The sequence below is a fragment of the Rhinopithecus roxellana genome, chromosome 6 (genome assembly GCF_007565055.1).
Source record: "Rhinopithecus roxellana isolate Shanxi Qingling chromosome 6, ASM756505v1, whole genome shotgun sequence".
NCBI lineage: Eukaryota > Metazoa > Chordata > Mammalia > Primates > Cercopithecidae > Rhinopithecus > Rhinopithecus roxellana.
In genome coordinates this window covers 34858314-34876513 of record NC_044554.1, presented here as the reverse complement: position 1 = coordinate 34876513, position 18200 = coordinate 34858314, and the positions used below count along the sequence as shown (strand labels likewise).

The following is an 18200-nucleotide window of genomic DNA, read 5'->3' as shown; positions in this document are numbered from 1 at the left end:
ATAGAATATGGTTACATGTTGGGACTGAAGGCAAAGCCCAAGATGCCCAGTTCCTTCTTCAGTGGGAGAGATGGGCCCAGGGAAGAGGCCCTCCATGTGGTCATGCCCAGTGGTGCCCACCTGAGAATAGCATCTAATAACTGCTCAGCCAAGTGGAATAAAAGGAAGAAAATGGAGCTCTTCATTAGAGTCAGTGCGGAGACATTGAGACACATAACCACAGAGAAAACCCCAGGACAGACTAGTTTACTGCTTACGGTGGACACTCCAGCTCATTTGTCAAGCAAGGGTAGGAAACAAACAAAAACACCTGATACAACATTCAGAAGTAACACAGGCCACCTGCTTCCTTCAGGACCCCCACACGGAGTGTGAAGAAAAGGGAAGGGCCAGCCCTCTTTCTTCCTTCTCGTATCAGCAAGACGAGCCTACACAGGGGAAACATCTGACTCTCCCCTCAGTCTACAGAGTCCACACTCTTTCCCAAACCTCCAACCCCTGTCCTCTCAGCGGGCCTAATTCTGTCCCACCAAGCAGCCTCTTTTCACTCTTTGACCCCCCAACTAAGGGACATGGCTATTCTTGTCATCCCCTCTGGCCTCCTCCAGAGCTGAGGGCTGATCCAGGGAAGCAGTTGGCGGTTCCTCTTTTGCCTTGCTGAGTAAGGGCCCAGTCCCTGGTCTGGCCCCTTCAGGCAGCCAGGAGAGAGCTGACGAAGGCTGCCTGCCCAGAGCCTGGGTGCAGGGAGTTGGAAATAGATCAGGAAAGTAGCCATCCCCTCCTGGGGGATGTCCCGGAGCTTGCGGGCAGAACGGACCAGGGAAGGGCAGCTCTGGCAAACAGGGGTCACTCCAGGAGGCTGTGCCTGTGGGGTCAGAGGGTGTAGGAATTACCAGACAGGACTGACAGTGTCAACTATCATTAACTGTGTTCTACAACAGATCCCCCCGTGCCCCAACACACATAGATGCAGCTTAGGACCTCAGTGCAAGTCTTCCATGCTTAGGACACAGGCTTCAGCACTCAAGGTCCTGTGGTTTAGTAATATTGACACAAAGTGAACCATGGATCAGGCCAATGCTGTTTCATACACACAACAAGGAGACCAGAAACCATCTGATCTTTTCTCCCCTTCTGCTAGAATCTAGTTTTAATATGATAGATGTTCTGGGATTTCAGAGGTCCAAGTGGCCCAGCAGAATATTAGCTGCCATCTACTCTAAGCCAAGTATTTTCACTCCTATTGTTTATAATCCTCACCAAATCCCTCCCTGACATAGAACTGTGAGTCCCATTTCAGAGTCCCAGAAACTGAGACTCAGGAGAGCTAGTAACTGGCTGAGCTGGATTTCAAACCTGTTTTCCTAATGCCAAACTCCAGAGTTCTCTGTTAACTCTCTCTGTGCTCTGCAGCCTCTACAGAATTCGAGGGAGAAGAGCTTAATAAAGAGAACTAGGGGCAAACTGAAGGTTTCATTCACCATGCATGACCTGCCTCAGTCTGCCCTCCAGATAACGTGGCTCTTTGTCCCCTCCCACCTACCTCAATCCCAAGGGGACCTTCACTCCCAGCCCCAACTCACCCATATTCCCAGCAGGGGGCTGCATCAGGATCTGCCCTGAGGAGGCACCTGGGCAATAGCCCTGCGACGTGCCCCCGCTGGGGCCACAGGGAAACGTAAACAGAGAGTCTTCGGGCGGTGGAAGTGTCAGCGAACTGGGCATGGAGAAGGGGAAAGTGGGGAGGTAGGGAAACTTGGGCTGAGGGGACTGGAAAAGCGGGGGCTGTGGAGCCTGGGAGAACTGGAAGGGTCCCGGCTGGTTGCTCTGTTGGTAATCCTGGGGCTCCAGCTCTTCCAAATATGAACAGGGGGGTGGCAGGGTGATGCTGCAAGGACAGGGGAACAGCTGGGGAGGTGCAGGGGTGGAGGAGCTCCCCGTTCCTACTACAGTAGCTGAGTCCCTTCCTCTCACCTCCTTCTCATCTCTATGGTGACCCCAGCCTTGCAAGGCTGCTGCAGCTGCCTCTTCTCCTGCCTCCTGTTCCTAGCATCTTGCCTTTGTTTCTGCTCTATTGCTGTGATCCCCTAGGCCATTCCCCAGATCCCCTTATCTCTTTCATCCCCAACTCCTGTACTACTCTGTGCTCCCCTCAGTTAACCCTCTCCTCTCTCAGGGTCTATCTTCTCTCCATCTACACCCCCACCTCCGCCCAGATAACTCGAGTGACCTACGCCCCATAGGTTCCTTACCTTGTCCCCCAGGACCCACAGGGGCCATCCTTGTGGCTGCTGTCACTGCCAGCAATGTCCATCAGCAGTGGCATCAGTTGGGGGGTGTGGACAGGGCCAAGGGGGAAAGGAAGGTCGGCCCTTCGCACAGGTGGGGGGCTGAAGAGTGGGGGGGTCACCACCCTCTGAGCACCCTCACTGGGTTGGGTGGGGGCCAAAGTCTGGTCAGAAGTCAGCAGCATGGGGGGCTCTAGGAACAGAAAGCAAAGAGGGGCTATAAGGGTAAGGGAAATGGGAGGCAGGTTTGGCATTGGTGAATGGTAGACACAAGACATGCCAGGTCCCCCTGAATAGGCCCTGCTGGCCGAAACACTGGAGGACTCCAGTCACGCCCACCTCCATCAAACAAGGTCGGTCTTCACTATCTTTAGTTGCCATTTTCCCCCAGCTCTGAAGGTGGGAGCTCACCTGGAAAGGTATCCAGAGGGGACTCCTGAGGGAAAGGGTCGGGCTTTGGCTCCATGGGCACAGCAGGTGGGAGCTCAGCTGCAGAGCTGGAGGCAGGAAGAATGAAGACTGTAGCTCTGGTGGTCTCTGGATTTGCACAGGCGCTCATTGCCAGGAGAGACACCAATTCCCAAACTCTGCCTCCTACAGAGCATTGGCAACTTCCCAATCCCATGGCAGCCAAAATCTCTGTAAATCTTACCTGGCAACCCCAGGACTCATGCCTAGCCTTCCAATGCTCTCCTTCTAGATCCTCAGGATCCCAGCTTGGACCCCACTTCTGCCCACAGGGACACAGAAAGAGGAGGAATTCTGACCTGCATTGACTGCTGGCAGGGCCAGGGGCTGCAGCATTGTCCTTGTTTTCTTTTCCATTCAGTTTCTCCATTTTTCGCCACTTGGCCCGGCGATTCTGGAACCACACCTGCGGGGGAAAGGTGCTTGAACTGGAGAAGAGGGCCCTAGAGACTCAGGCTTAGGTCCTGGCTGTTGCACAAGGAGCTACAGGACTTTGGAAGGTCACTCCAGCACTCTGCTGCTGAGGTCTCTGTCAGGCTGGTTTTATCAAAAGTCTCTGCAGTGCCTTCTTCTGATGCTCTCAGGCTGTGGCACTCTGGAAACAGTCAGGGACACAGCCACTTCTGAGGCCTCAATTCAGCTTCTACCCAGGCTGCCACTAAGCACTCACTCTGCAATTCAAGAGTTTCAATGGTGGGCCCTCCACCAATCCACCCTGCCACCAGGGAGCTGGCCCCCTTTACCATGATGCGCTGGGGAGTCACCCCCACCGCCTGGGCAATCTCCCGGCGTTTATCACTGTCAGGATAGTGGTCTTCTTGGAATATCCTCTCTAGCTCCTCCAGCTGATCTGAAAGAAGAAGAAACTTGTGTGAGGAGGACAAATGCCAGTGACAGGCAGGCAAAGAGAAAGAGAGATGCTCACCAAGTATCTCTAACACATGGGGCCACTGCCCCTAACCCAACACTTTCCCAAAGCCTTTTTCCTATTGGGCTGGGCCTTCTCACTCTTGGGTGCTACAGCAGAGAGCGGTATGTTTACTTTCCTTACTTTTCTACCCTGGTCATTTTCTTTTTTTTCTTTTTTAGACGGAGTCTCACTCTGTCGCCCAGGCTGGAGTGCAGTGGCGCCATCTCACCTCATTGCAACCTCTGCCTCCCGGGTTCAAGTGATTCCCCTGCTTCAACTTACCAAACAGCTGGGATTACAGGCACAGGCCACCATATTGGGCTAATGTTTGTATTTTTAGTAGAGGCAGGGTTTCACCATGATGGCCAGGCTGGTCTCCAACTCCTGAATTCATGTAATCCCCCTGCCTTGGCCTCCCAAACTGCTGGGATTACAGGCATGAGCCACTGTGCCCAGCTCCAACCTCATTTTCTGATGTGATAACCCAACCTTCCCTCCGAGGGTCAGAGATAGTGGCACTACCACAGCCCAAGAGAGAATCCGGGACGAAGTGACGTACAAACTAACCACGTCCCTCAGGTCTCCTGGGGGTAGAGTCTTCGCACAGCCCCACATTTTCCCAGGATGACCCCAGAGCTCTTCAGTTTCCTCTCTTTAGGGACTTACCTGAGCGGTATAAGGTTCGTGTCTTTTTCTTAAGTTGGCAAGTCACTTCCGGGGGCCCCTGCTTCTGGTCTCTGTTTTGGTTGCTCTGTGCCAATGTACTGAGGAGGTTGGCCAGGTGGCAGGGCCCCCGGCCTGACCCACAGGGCACTGGGTTGTGTGTGGCACGGGCTGAGTTAGGGGCACCAGGAGATGATGTTGGGGCCAGTCCCGTGGTGTTGGGCTTTTTCTGCTTCCCGGGGGCTGGAGAATAGGACCTCTTTCCTGTCTTCACCTCTCCCACTGGGAGGGAGCAATCCTCCACCTGCGCCTGGGGCCTGGAGCGGGCTACAGTTCTGTCTTTGTGGAGAGCCCTGGAGCGGGGGGGCGGGCACAGTCTCCCAGCATCAGCTCCAGTGGCTTCTCCAGAGATTGCTGGCAGCTTTTTCTCTCCTGAGATGGTGCAGGAGGGTGGCAGTTCCTCACTCTGAGTGTCCTGAGCATGAGGGGCTGAGCCCCGGAGCAGTTCCTCCTCCCGGGGTCCAGCAGCCAGGGGCTTCTCTCCAGCTTCCTGGCCTGTGGGGAGCCAACATCCACTGACCTTAGCATCAGGGAGAAGGAAGAACTGGACCAAGAGGAAATGCTGCTTCCTGCTCTGCAAACGGTTTGATCCTAAGCTTTAATGTGTCTACCTATCAAATGGGGTAATAATTCCACACTTACCTTCCTAGCTTGACTATTGTGAGGATTACATCAGATAACCCAACTTCTTTCAAAAATCTAGACAAATGTATGCAATTCTGAGAAGGCCTTCGTTCATGGTATCTCCTAAGTTGGGGGTACTCACTCCCTGTGGGTTCCCTTTTTCCCAGACACCAGGGGTATGAGTTTGAGGGACTGTTCAGCTATCTCCAAGGAATCATGTTGGGACTAGGGGTGGACCAGGAAGACAAAGAGAAACAGATTGGCAGGGATTCTGCTTCTCCCAAGGCGGGATGCTGTTCCTGCTGCATCATTATTAACATAGACATTATTGCTTAGAGATGGGACAAGGCAGGATTCGATCATCTCCAGCAGCTGAGGCAAGAACATCAAAAGAGATAACAGGGACAACCACGGAACTCTGTCTCTGCCAATCCTACTCAGCCCCATACATGCCCGCCCACCAACCACCACCCAGCATGTCCATTTCCTCCCCCTCCCTGCAAAGCAGAATCTCACTCTCTGGTCAACCTCTTTTTTGAGTAAGGAAATTGTGGCCCAGCTAGAACTAAAAACCCTACCACTTATCCCTAAAGCTTGGCTTCCTTTCTTTGAGCTGACTGATGCATCGGGAGCTTACCATGTTCCAGGCATGGCACTAAACACCTTTCAAAGATTAGCATGGTGCATATTTAATCTCTGCGAGAACGGCACTGCTAATATTCCCTTCTAACAGATGAAGGAATGAGGATGAGATAGTAGAGTAATGTGTCCAAGATCACACAGCACCCTGAGCACATACTCTGTGTACTTAATCACGACATGGAGTCCTTCCTGGGGCCATCAAATGGTCCCCCCACTTTCACCTCCCAACTGACTCATAACCCCAAGAACCCTCAGCTCAGGGAGCTGCTTTATCATTTCCAACTAAATTGGAACATTTGTAATGAATGCTTAGTAACGACTAAGAGCTATTGTTATATGAATGAAAATTGCATGAGATAGGTCTTAAGGAATAACTTTTTTGTTGTTGTTCGTTTGTTTTGTTTTGCTTTGTTTTTTTGAGATGGAGTCTCACTCTTTCACCCAGGCTGGAGTGCAGTGGTGCGATTCTGGCTCACTGCAAACTTGCCCCCTGGGTTCAAGCAATTCTCGTGCCTCTGCCTCCCGAGTAGCCGGGATTACTTGTGTGTGCCACCACACCCAGCTAATTTTTGTATTTTTAGTAGAGATGGGGTTTTGCCATGTTGGCCAGGCTGGTCTCCAACTCCTGACCTCAGGTAATCCACCAGCCTCTGCCTCCCAAAGTGCTGGGATTACAAGCAAGAGCCACCGCTCCTGACCGTAGGAATGACTTTCTAACAGAGTGTCAAAGAAGAAGGTCATGGTCAAGGGTGCCCTTCCAAGTCCCTTCCTAGGACACAAGCTGGACCTGACTTGCGTGAGAGGGTCTGGGCTGGTGAAGAGGACGAGCAGGCCGCTGTGGAGGGAAGGGGCAAAGCTGGCTGGTGGTATGGGGAAGCAGGGACAAATTTGTTTTACAGCATTTTAGGAGAGCTTGTACTGTAGCAAAAAGCCTGGTACCCAGCACTGTGGGTGCTCCGTAAGCACTTGTCCTATGGGAGTGATGTGCCCTAGTAAGAAGGGGACGGGTGTCAGACCCCAAACTGGAAGGGTCCTGGGGCTCCCAGGGTTCTCTCCCCAGAGCGTTGGGAGATTGGAGGCGGGGGGATGGGTTGCAACCCCAAAGCGCAGGGGCAGCGAGGTCGGCCTCCTCCCACCCTACCCCACCAACTCCACCCGGCCCTCCGCCTACTGAAGCTCTTAGGTCGGCTAACGCTGACCTGGTGATCACAGGCCTCCCCCCTCCCCCCTCCCCGAGCCCCCAAAGCCTGACCCCCTCGCAGGACAGGGTCGCCACACTCACCCCGCGGTCCCTGGCAGGGATCCTCTGTGGGTTCCATGGCCTGGACTCCCGCCGCCGCGGCCGGCCCGTGATGCACAGGCGCGGCCTAATGAAGCCTCACCGGGCGGGCAGGTGTGCAGGCCGCATGGGCCGGGCCGGGGGAGCCGCAGCCCGAGGCTGCTCCCCCTCACTCCCACCCCCACCCCCAGGGCGAGGCTGGCCCGGGAGGCTCGGCTGGGGCAGCTGCGAGGGCGGGGAGGACCCGGGCCTGGGCGCCGCCTGCTCGGCTCCCCCCAGCCAGGAGCCCAGGCCCAGGTGCGGGTCTCCAGATGGCCCCTCCCGCGGCGGGGCTGTAGGGCGAGGCTGGGGCGAGGGACGGGAGCGAGGCTACCCGGTGGTCTTCAGGGGGCTGGGCCCAGCCGTGGGGCTCACCCACGCCCTAAGGAGGACTCAGTCCTGGATCGTGGCTAAAGCCCTTCCCTGTGGACTGTGGAAGGCGATTTCTAGAGCCGCTCTTCAAAGGGGAAGCGCTGGGTTGCCCAAATCCCATGCTAGGGCCCCTCCAAGCTTCAGTATTAAAGAGCTTCAAAGTCCTCTTCCTGATTTTGTTTTTGGTTTTGAGACGGAGTCTCGCTCTGTCCCCCAGGCTGGAGTGCAGTGGCGAGATCTCGGCTCACTGCAACCTCCGCCTCCCAGGTTCAAGCAACTCTCCTGCCTCAGCCTCCCGAGTAGCTGGGACTACAGGGCGCCCGCCACCATGCCAGGCTAATTTTTGTATTTTTAATAGAGACGGGGTTTCACCATGTTGGCCAGGCTGGACTACAACTCCTGACTTCAAGTTAACCACCTGCCTCCGCCTCCCAACGTGCTGGGATTACAGGAGTGAGCCACCGCGCTCGGACCCCGTACTGATTTGAGGGTCTCCAGCGCACAAGGACTGCAGCAGATGATGACGAAGGAGCTGAAAGAGCCACAGACTCCGTAGATCGGGTACAGTGCACACAGAGGAAATTCAGGTACAGTCAGAGGCGGCCCTGCCAGGGACGGTGTGGTCACTGTGTTCCCATCCATTTGATGTTTCGATTTTATTCTCTGAAAATGGAAGGGACTTTCTATAGGGGAGATCTCACGGCGGGGGTGGGGGAGGAGCCTTATGATTCCTAGTTCACGGAATGTTTCTTACCATCTTTATACAAGCAAAATCAGAATTTAAAAATTCTTGCCTTTTCTCCTGAGCGGGGAGGGGGTAGAATGTGGGAGGGCTGGTCAGATAGAAACAGGTGCTTGGAGCTGGGTGGGGAGCCGGCGGCCTGGAACAGAATCCAGGTGTTTTGCTTTAAGGATTTAAAAGACTCTGGACACCACGTGCTTTCGTGCTGAAATCAGCTGTGGGTACATTTTCCTATTCCTTTAATTGCCTTGAGGGGCTTGGCCTACACATGTGGACTTTGGAGGATTGTGAGAGATTTAGTTCTTTCTGAAACACAAAAATGTAAACTAACTCCGAATATGATCAAGACTTCAGGCATCTCCTGTTTCATTCCATGCCTTCCATAATGTGGATAGCCTCTGTTTCACCGAGGCGTTCAGACAGGTGGGGCCCAGTTTCTCTGCTAGAAATGAAGCATTCCAGGACAAGTGAGCAACGAGCTGTGGGGCACTGACACTGCTTCCAGGATCATTTGATGGTGAAAAATCAGGACCATTTGGTGGTGACATGGTAAATGGAACGCAGGCACGTCCTTGCTCACAGAAGCTTACGGTGGAGGGGAGATCGTCAAATGATCATGTCAGGATAGTGTGGTCAGTGGCGAGTTAGAAGTAGGAAAGGCTACTATGGAGCATGGAGAAGCAGGAACCCCTTCTGGACTAGGATGGAAGCTTCTTGCAGAAGGCGACACGTGGGCTGTGAGCTGTGGAGTTTACCACATCACAGTCCCGCTTAAAACCTGACAGTCACCCCTGACTGCCAGCATGAATGCCAGGCTCTGAGATCTGGATCTTTCCCCTGGATCCTCAGCACCCCTGTGTTACCCACCCCGGTATTTCAGTGGTGGTGTGTGTGTCTTTTTTGGCCTAATGTTTCTCAAAGAATGTTCTTAAAACCCCCTGGATCAGAATTTCTTAGGGAATTTGTTTAAAGTGGGGGTTCCAATCCCCAGAAATCTTAATTGGCTGGTCCAAGGAGGTACCCAGAAACATCCATTTGAAGCCCCTCAGGTAATTTTTGTACATTGCAGAGTTTGAGACACTTTTAGACTTTGCAAAAACAAAGTCAGTGAAAACTCTCCTGTGGATAGGAGTAGGGACAAGGTATGGTAGGGGCCTGTGTGGGGAAAGGAAATGACCTTTTGTCCTTTACTGAGGTGTCTACTGCAGTGAGAAGCAGGGTGCAATTAATTTCTTAATAGATTATCCTATCCCATTAAACTGAAAAGAAGTCCTCCTTCTCTGCCATCATTATGTTGTGTTTCCTCTCTCTAGCTGACTCCCCTCTGCCAGGGTAAAGGTCAGAAAGCAAAGATCCAAATTCCCCATAGGCTGTATGGCACCCTTCCACAAACCGTGAAAGATACAGGTTCTAACTCTGCAATAGATTGGCATAGGGACTTAGGGAATTTAAAATATTGGCATTTTTCCAACTGGGCACAGTGGCTCATGCCTGTAATCCCAGCACGTTGGGAGGCCAAGGTGGGCAGATCACCTGAGGTCGGGAGTTTGAGACCAGCCTGGCCAACATGGTGAAACCCTGTCTCTACTAAAAATACAAAATTTAGCTGGGTATGGTGGTACACGTCTGTAATCCCAGCTACTTGGGAGGCTGAGGCAGGAGAATTGCTGGAACCCAGGAGGTAGAGGTTGGAGTGAGCCGAGATCATGTCAGTGCACTCCAGCCTGGGTGACAGAGTGAGACTCCGTCTCAAAAAAGAAAAAAAAAATTGGCATTTTTCCAAACAGAGAAATGAGGTTTTTTTTTTTTTCCCCACAAATGATATAGTTGGATGTTTTGTTTATTTACATGAAGAATTTTATCGGCTGCAAGTGAATTTTATCTAAGATGTACGTTGCATGGGAAAATGTCTGATGAGTTTTGTTGGGAAGGTATTGTGTTTTTGGTATATCCTGTTAAGTCATATCTTCCATGGATCAACTTCAAATGAGGGAGGTTTGTCATGGAAGTTAAAATACTGGCTAGATGCAAAGAGACAGCTCAATTATATGGAGGACAATAAGGTATTGTTTTAGGAAAACTTGGGGCTATGTCTTCCTAAGTCCTGTTTGGTTGCATTTCATCTTTGTGATCAGCTGACTAGTTCATAGACTAACTCAACTTTTTTAGAGGACAGGGAGGTATTTTTTTAATTTTTAATTTTTTTTCTGGTTTCTTAGTTTTCAGAGCCAGACTTTATACCATTACCACCATGTACTTAGCAAGAGCCATTTCTTCCAAAATCTTTTTTTTTTTCCTCACAGATATGAGATTACCAGAACAAAAAGGAAGGTGTCTGATACTAAAAAAAGTAGTTAATTTTTTTCAGTCTATGAAGAGTAAGTGAAATAAGTGTTCTTGGTCCTTCTCCCTCTCTCTCTATAGTGAGAAAAATAACCAGAAGAAGGCAGCTGATTGAGAACATTTTTTGAAGCAAAACCACAAGGTAATGTGTTCTTGTTCTGTGGGCCACACCCCAGAGTAGGCAGCATCAGGTCATTGGAAGACCTAGGACCAGAAAGGCAAGAATTAAGTTGTGAAAGACAAGCAGAAATCTGCGCAGGCCCTGGCCAGGGAGATCATAGTCACAGCAAGTATGGGAGGTCAGGGGCCCCTGAAAACCACCAGGAAGAGATGACATGTCCAAGGCAGAGAGAGTGAAGGGAAGCCTGAGCCAGGCACATGTTCAGGGACCAGCACTGCCAGAGTCCAGGCAAATGGCCGGATGATTGGATAAATACTGGGGACCGATGACAGGGAAAAAGTGAATGGTCCCAGAGACTGGGAGAGACACTGGCAACTGCCAAAGTCTCTGCCCAGGGGTTTCCTGTGGAAATCCCAGAAAAGGATGGTTTCAGGTTGCCTGTGAAGGGAATTAGGAACACCTGGCTAGAGTGGAAACTGCCGGGCAGGGCGAGGACAAGTTCTGGCGTGAATTAGCGTTGTAACTTCTAATGCCCTTGCCCCAGACACTCAGGATAATGTGCGTCTAACAAGAATGGTGACCGTGTTTTAAACATTCTGCTGCTGCTGCTATTGTTTACAATTAATCGCCACTGCTGGTGTTTTGTAATTTAGAACATACTTTCACATCCGTTCTAATTCTCTCCTCCTGATGTGCCTGACTTTTGCAGGCACTTTGTTCTTTCTATTGTATTCTAGTCTTCTCCAGCATTGCAATCGCTATTGCTAATTACAGCATGGCATACAAGGATCCCTCAAAACCCAGCCCCAGCCTTCACTCAGGCTTCCTGTTTGGCTACCACCACTTCCCCGCCCCCACAGTCTCCCCTACTCTTCCAGGTTTTTGTTCTAAGCTTTTACCCCTTAGAAATGGCCATGCCTTCTCAGGGTCACTGATCAAACTGTTTATCAGCATGAAACATCTTTTTTTTTTTTTTTTTTTTTTTGTGGCAAAGTCTTACTCATCCTCCAAAACCCAACCCAAATATTCCCTTTCTGGGGAAGCCTAGCTCAGCCTTCCACAGCCAGAATTAACTGCCCCCTCCTAGGGCCTCCCCTTGTACTGTGTTTACATTTATATTACATCACTGCTCACAGGCTGAACTGATTAGGGCTTTGTGTATTCTCCACTGGATTGGGAGTTCTTAGATAGTAACATGCATCTATTCATGCCCGGTGCTTTCTTCTTGCTTTGTAAGTATCAACTCATTGAATTCTAACAACCCTATGAAGTTCTATTATATGGTTATCCCCATCTTACTGAAGAAACTGTAGCATAAAGAGTTTAATACTTCTCCAAAGGTGACAGTGGCCACCTCAGATTTGAACCCAGTTAGTCTAGTTTCTGCCTGCACTCCTAAACACTAGCCTCCACTGTTTGTTTGATTGTATCCATCACTATACTGGCATAGTGAATCCTGCATGGGGAATGGGTCATTGTTCAGTGACAAAAAGTTGACGATTGCCAAGATTTAGGGAGCAGGGGAGTGAAGTGGCTGTGAGTTCAAAAGCATAGCAGCAGTGATGGAACTGTTCTGAATGTTGGCTATAGCAGTGGTTCCACAAGTCTACACACGAGATAAAACTGCACAGAACTAAATACACACTAGTGCATGAAAACTGGTGAAATCTGAGTAAGGTCACAGATTGTATCAAGTCAGTTTCCTAGTGTGGTATTGTAATGGCGTGACAGAAGATGTAAAACGGGAAAAGGGAATATGGAATCCCTGTATTATTTCTTATAACTGCATGTGAATCTACAATTAAAAAGCAGGAAAAAAGTTGATCCTAGTGTTCTGACCACAAGTTTGGTTCTCCTGGACTTGGTTAAATATAATTCACAGAAATAACATTTTGGTATAGTAGCATTATTAACCTTTGCTTGATGGTAATTTTAAAATGTAGATTTAAATGATACCTACATCTTTAACAGGGCTGTGGGTAGGCAAAGCAGAAGAATTTATATCTAATTTGTTCTAAAAGTAAAACAATAACATGTCTCATAATAGGAATGCACATTTATTAGAAAAAAATGGCAAATACTGAACAATGAAAGGAAAAAGATGATATTTCTCATCAAACAACAGTATCAGTTATTAACAATTTGGCACATTTCCTCACAGGATTTTTTCCATTATTGCTGTTTTGTATATGATTTTCATGATTGTAATTACACTCCATATATAATTTCAAGCATTTCTTCCTTAAAATGTACTATGAAAAGCACAGTTCTGTATTGTTTCGAAGTCTTCAGAATTTATTGAGTGGCAGTACTGTAATTTAACTATTTTCCAACTGTTGGAGCAATCTTTTTAACTTAAATATTATACATTTTAAAAAATTAAAAAGGCAAATTTGAAATAAAGCTTATATCTTTGTCCCCTAGTGGCTTTTAAAAAATAAACACCTCTTCCACTTGGTTATTGGTCTATATACATATTTTTAATAGTCCCAAGCCCATGAGAAGGCCTGAAATTGTATATTTCACAGGAATAGACAGGCTGCCTGGCTGGCAAGTGGACAGCTAAGGGTAACTTCAAGAAGGGGTCTGGGATTCTGAGATCATAAACTTGACAGCCAGCAGAGCAGCTTAGCTTTAGTGAGAGGCAAGAATGTCCCTGGACAAGGTATTTTTTCCTCCTTCGGTATCTTGGGGCTGTACCAGTTCTGCTGGTGGCTTGATAGATTTTTCTGATGTTTGAGTCTAAGGTCAGTGGATCCCAAGAGTGGGTGCTCTGCCAAGAGTCCTCAGTGTATGGGAAGACAACTCTTGTCTTCTGTCCAGAGTGTGGTGCTCACAATTTTGCTGTTGCTTCTAGGACATGAGCTCACCTTCCTGGGCTTCGAAGCCATCCTTGTCTCTGGTGTCCCAGGTACCCTCCAGGTCTGGTGATGTTAGTGTCAAAAGGAGAGCAATGTCATGGCCAGCAGGTTCCTCTATCCTTTTGGCGCAACAAACTTTAGGCTCACTTTATGGTGACAGTCCTAAATCTGTAAAATTGAAGATACTTGAACTTGTCTTTAAATATCTCCTTTGCTTGATGTCAATCAAGGGCAAGAGCAGTAGTGTGGGTTAGAAGCTGGGAGCAACTTCCTTTGCATGGAGGAGGGAATGGTGAAATATTAGGCTTGCGTTTAGTGAGGCGTAGAGATTAAACAATGATAGCAGACTACATTGATTACCTGACAAATAATTAGGCCTGCAAAACCTGTCATTCCATTGGTTGGAAGGAAGCAATCAAACTGGATAGGCTGTGAGATCCAGCCTTTGTTTTGCAAAGGGCTTCTGATCGTTTCTGTTTTGCAAGCTGCATTGCTGCATGCTGCACATGTTATTAAGGTGGTGCGAGGGAGTGTAGATTGTGAGTGGGCAACCTGGACCTCAGTTAGGGTCTCATTCAGAGCAGTCGTAAGGAAAAGGAGAGCAGAGCAACAGAGAGGAAGAAGCCATATTTGGAACTAGAGATGTACTAGATATCATTGGATATGCATTCTTGAATCAGGAGACCTAGTTTATGATCCTCTTCCAAGGTCCAGTTCTTCAGTTTCTCTGTTGATGTGGGCTCCTGAGCAAGGGAAACACATCTCTCAAACTTAACCTGATTTTCACACTGAATTCCTGATTCCCACCCCCAAACTTGTCACTCCTCCTGTCCTCCCCATCTTTTATCCTCCACCCAGCTGGAATCACCCTTGATTTCTCTCTCTCCCACAGCATCTGTAGAAACTGCCAGAATATTCTTGTTGCCCTTTTTCTACTCCCAGCCCACTGTCACCCATTTTCCAGGGACTTGCATGTGAAAGTCTTAAAATATACATTAAGGCCGGGCGCCATGGCTCACGCCGGTAATCTCAGCATTTTGGGAGGCCGAGGCAGGAGGATCACGAGGTCAAGAGATGGAGACCATCCTGGCCAACATGGTGAAACCCTGTCTCCACTAAAAATACAAAAAAATTAGCTGGGCGTGGTGGTGTGCACCTGTAATTCCAGCTACTAGGGAGGCTGAGGCAGGGCAATCACTTGAACCTGGGAGGCTGAGCTTCCAGTAAGCTGAGATCGCGCCACTGCACTCCAGTCTGGCTAAAGAGTGAGACTCTGTCTCAAAAAAAAAAAAAAAAAAAAACAACCACGTAAATTAAGTCACATATGTTTTTCTCCTATTTGTATGCATCGATTTTCTAGTGTACTTAGAGGAAAATTAAAACTTCTTGCTGTGATCCTGTGTGATCTGGCTCCAGTTTCCCACCCCAGCTTCATCTCAGGTGACTCTTTGGATCTTTCAAGCACTTGAAATAGATCAAATTTTCCCATTTCAAGGTGTTCATATACGCTGTTCCTGTGCTTGGCCAAACTCTTCTCTTTGTTCTTGTGACTAGTTCTAGCCGGGATTTAGTTTAAATGGTATCTCTCAATGTCAATTACTTCAGCCACATTATCTACTTAACATTTGCCTCCTGATATTTTCTTCTATCCATTACAGCTCTTAACACAACATGTAATTATATGTTTATTTGTTTACTATCTGTCTCTTTTACTATATTTTAAGTTTCATGGGTATAGAAACTATCCCAGTTTGTTTCAACAATGTATACCTGTGTATAGGATGTATCTAGCACAGTGACTGGGCTCTAAGTGTTAACTATTTGTTGAATGAATTAATAAATGAACTAATAATGTGGACCTTTTAGTTGAAAGAGATATTATCAGATTCATGGTACATATTGCAGTTTTGGGAAGTTCACAATTTGATACATTACAGGTATTTGGTAAGCACATTAAGTTAGAATGCTTCCTGAAAATATGGGTTGGCCATTTTGAGAGCTGAAGAATCCAGAAACTAGGGATAAAATGTGGCATTTTAATATCCGTTCTAGGGAATACAATGAGACTTGCACTATACTTTGGTATAGTCCATAGTCACCAGAGGCCATTGCTTTTCAGAGGCTGAGAAGAGAAGCAACAGCTAGAGCTACAGCCCATTAGGGCTGTTACGGTCTACAAAGATGGGCACAGACAACCAAAAAATGGCTTTGTAGGCTTCATATAGTTGAATCTCGCTTTTTAAAATTCAGTCTGACAATCTCTGCCTTTTGATTAGGGCATTTAGACCACATATAAAATTTGTTGAACCTGTAATTCCAGCACTTTGGGAGGCCAAGGCAGGCAGATCACGAGGTCAAGAGATCAAGACCATCCTGGCCAACATGGTGAAACCCCATCTCTACTAAAAATATAAAAATTAGCCTGGCATGGTGGCACATGCCTGTAATTCCAGCTACTCGGGAGACTGAGGCAGAATCACTTGAACCCAGGAGGTGGAGGTTGCAGTGAGCCCAGATTGCACCACTGCACTCCAGCCTGGCGACAGAGTGAGACTCTGTCTCAAAAAAAAAAAAAATATTGATATGGTTGAGTTTAAATTTATGATCTTAGTGTTTTTTCTATTTGTCACATTTGTTCTTATTTCCTCTTTTCTGCTAATTTTTGAGTCATTTTTATGACTCAATTTTATTTGTTGGCTTATTGAATATATTGATTTATAACATTCATTGATTTTTTTTAGTGATTGCATTAGGACTTATAGGATACATGTTTAATTTATCAGAATGTGCCTTAAAGTGACATTAAACCACTTCATTGAAATATAAAGACCTTACAACATTAGACTTTTTTTTTTTTTTTTTTTTTTTTTTTTTTTTTTTTTTAATGCACAGTCTCGCTCTTTTGCCCTGGCTGAAGTGCAGTGGTGCGATCTCAGCTCACTGCAACCTCCGCCTCTTGGGTTCAAGTGATTCTCCCAGCTCAGCCTCCTGAGTAGCTGGGATTACAGGTGTGCACCACTATGCCCAGCTAATTTTTGTATTTTTAGTAGAGACAAGGTTTCACTATGTTGCCCAGGCTGGTCTTGAAATCCTGACCTTAGGTGATGTGCCCACCTTGGCCTCCCAAAGTGCTGGGATTACAGACAACATTAGACCTCTGTGTCTCCCCTCTCAGCCTTTGTGCTATCGTTATACAGTTTTCCTCTATGTGTTATAAACCCCACAACACGTGGTTATTTTTTCTTTCAATGGTCAGTTATCTTTAAAAAATATTTTCAAAATAAGGAGAAAGAGTATTCTGCATTTACTTACATATTTACCATTTCCAGTGCTGTATCCTTTGGATAGATCCAAATTTCCACCTAATATCATTTTCCATGTTAAAGGAATGTCTTCAAGATTTCCTGTAGTAAAAATCTGGTGATAATTTCTTTCAGCTTTTGTATTTGTGGTTGGTGTTTATCTTGTCTCCATTTCTGAAAGCTGCGTATAGAATTCTATGCTGACATGTTTTGTTGTTGTCTCTTGGATACTACTATAAAGATGTTGGTCCATTTTCTTCTAACTTATATATTGTCACTAAAGAGACAGCTGCTATCACCAGTCTTCGTTTCTCTGCGCAGGTGATTCTTGTCTCTAGCTGATTTTAATATTTTCTCTTTTTCACTGATTTTAAATAGTTTATGATGTGCCTTAGTGTAGTTTTCTTTATGTGTCTTGTGTTTGGGATTCATTTAGCTTCTTGAATTTGTGAGTTTATGGTTTCCATCAGATTGGGAGATTTTTTTCTTTATTTGTTCAAATATATTTTTTTCCATCCTTCTCTCTCTCCCTTTCTTTGGGGCCACCAATTTTACATATATTAGCCTTTTGAAGTTGCCTGATAGTTCCCTAATGCTGTTCATGTTTTTTGTTTCTATGTTTCATTTTGGAGAGTTTCTATTGCTATGTCTTCAAGTTTTGTAATTTTTTCTTATTCAGTGTCTGTAGTTATTATATCTAGTTTGTCATTTCAGACATTAACTTTTTTCATCCCTAGATGTTTGATTTGGGTGTTTTGTATCTTCAATGTCTAAACATGCAAATATTCTCCTTTACCTTCCTGAATGGATGAAATGAAATTATGTAACTGCTTTAATGTCCTTGTCTACTATTTTTATATCTATTTCTATCAATACTTTTGTTCAGATTATGGCTCATTTTTTTTCTGCTTCTTTGCATGGCTGGATGTGTTTTATTAGATGCTATACAATGTAACATTGTGAACTTACTAGATTTACTGTGTGAGAGTGTGTGTGTGCTTGTGTGCTTGCTCTGTATCCTGTTTCTTGGAAGTACTTTCATCCTTTCAAGACCTACTTTTTAAGTTTTTTAAGATAAAGAGGGCTTCCATCTAAGGCTAATTTTCCCTACTACCAAAGCAATATGTTCTAAATACTCCACCCAATGCCCCATGAATTACGATGTCCTTCCACACTGACTGGTAGAAATCCAAACTATTCCTGGCCCTGTGTGAACTTCACTGGTTATTTTACCTTTTCTTTTTAATTGATTCTTTCCTGGCTAGGGTAGTTTCCTCACACACATGCAGTAATTAGTACCCAGCTGAGGGTTCTCTTGCTCCATCCTTCTCTCCTTCAGCTCCTGTCCAGGTGTTCTCCTTCCCAGTACCCACCCAAATTCTCAATTCTGTATCCTCAACTTAGGTAGACCACCCTCTGGCCTGAAATCTGGAACTTTCCTCTAGACAATGAGTCACAGTAATTGTGGGCTCATCTTGTTTCCTTT

The 18200-nt window shown here is 47.1% G+C and overlaps 1 protein-coding gene across 1 annotated transcript in view; it reads right to left on the bottom strand.

Annotated features, from left to right (window-relative positions):
• Positions 1-224: 224 nt before the first annotated feature.
• Positions 225-18200, bottom strand: part of NOBOX (NOBOX oogenesis homeobox) — a 46564-nt gene continuing 28588 nt past the window's right edge. Inside the window, exons 6-15 of the mRNA XM_010379437.2 lie at positions 13422-13531; positions 7826-7950; positions 5156-5238; positions 4333-4904; positions 3404-3606; positions 3056-3162; positions 2700-2785; positions 2253-2481; positions 1584-1888; positions 225-865 (exon numbers count right to left, since the gene is read on the bottom strand). Coding sequence (XP_010377739.2) covers positions 564-865; positions 1584-1888; positions 2253-2481; positions 2700-2785; positions 3056-3162; positions 3404-3606; positions 4333-4904; positions 5156-5238; positions 7826-7950; positions 13422-13531 — 2122 coding nt within the window. The 3' untranslated portion in view covers positions 225-563. The remainder of the gene's footprint in view (positions 866-1583; positions 1889-2252; positions 2482-2699; positions 2786-3055; positions 3163-3403; positions 3607-4332; positions 4905-5155; positions 5239-7825; positions 7951-13421; positions 13532-18200) is intronic.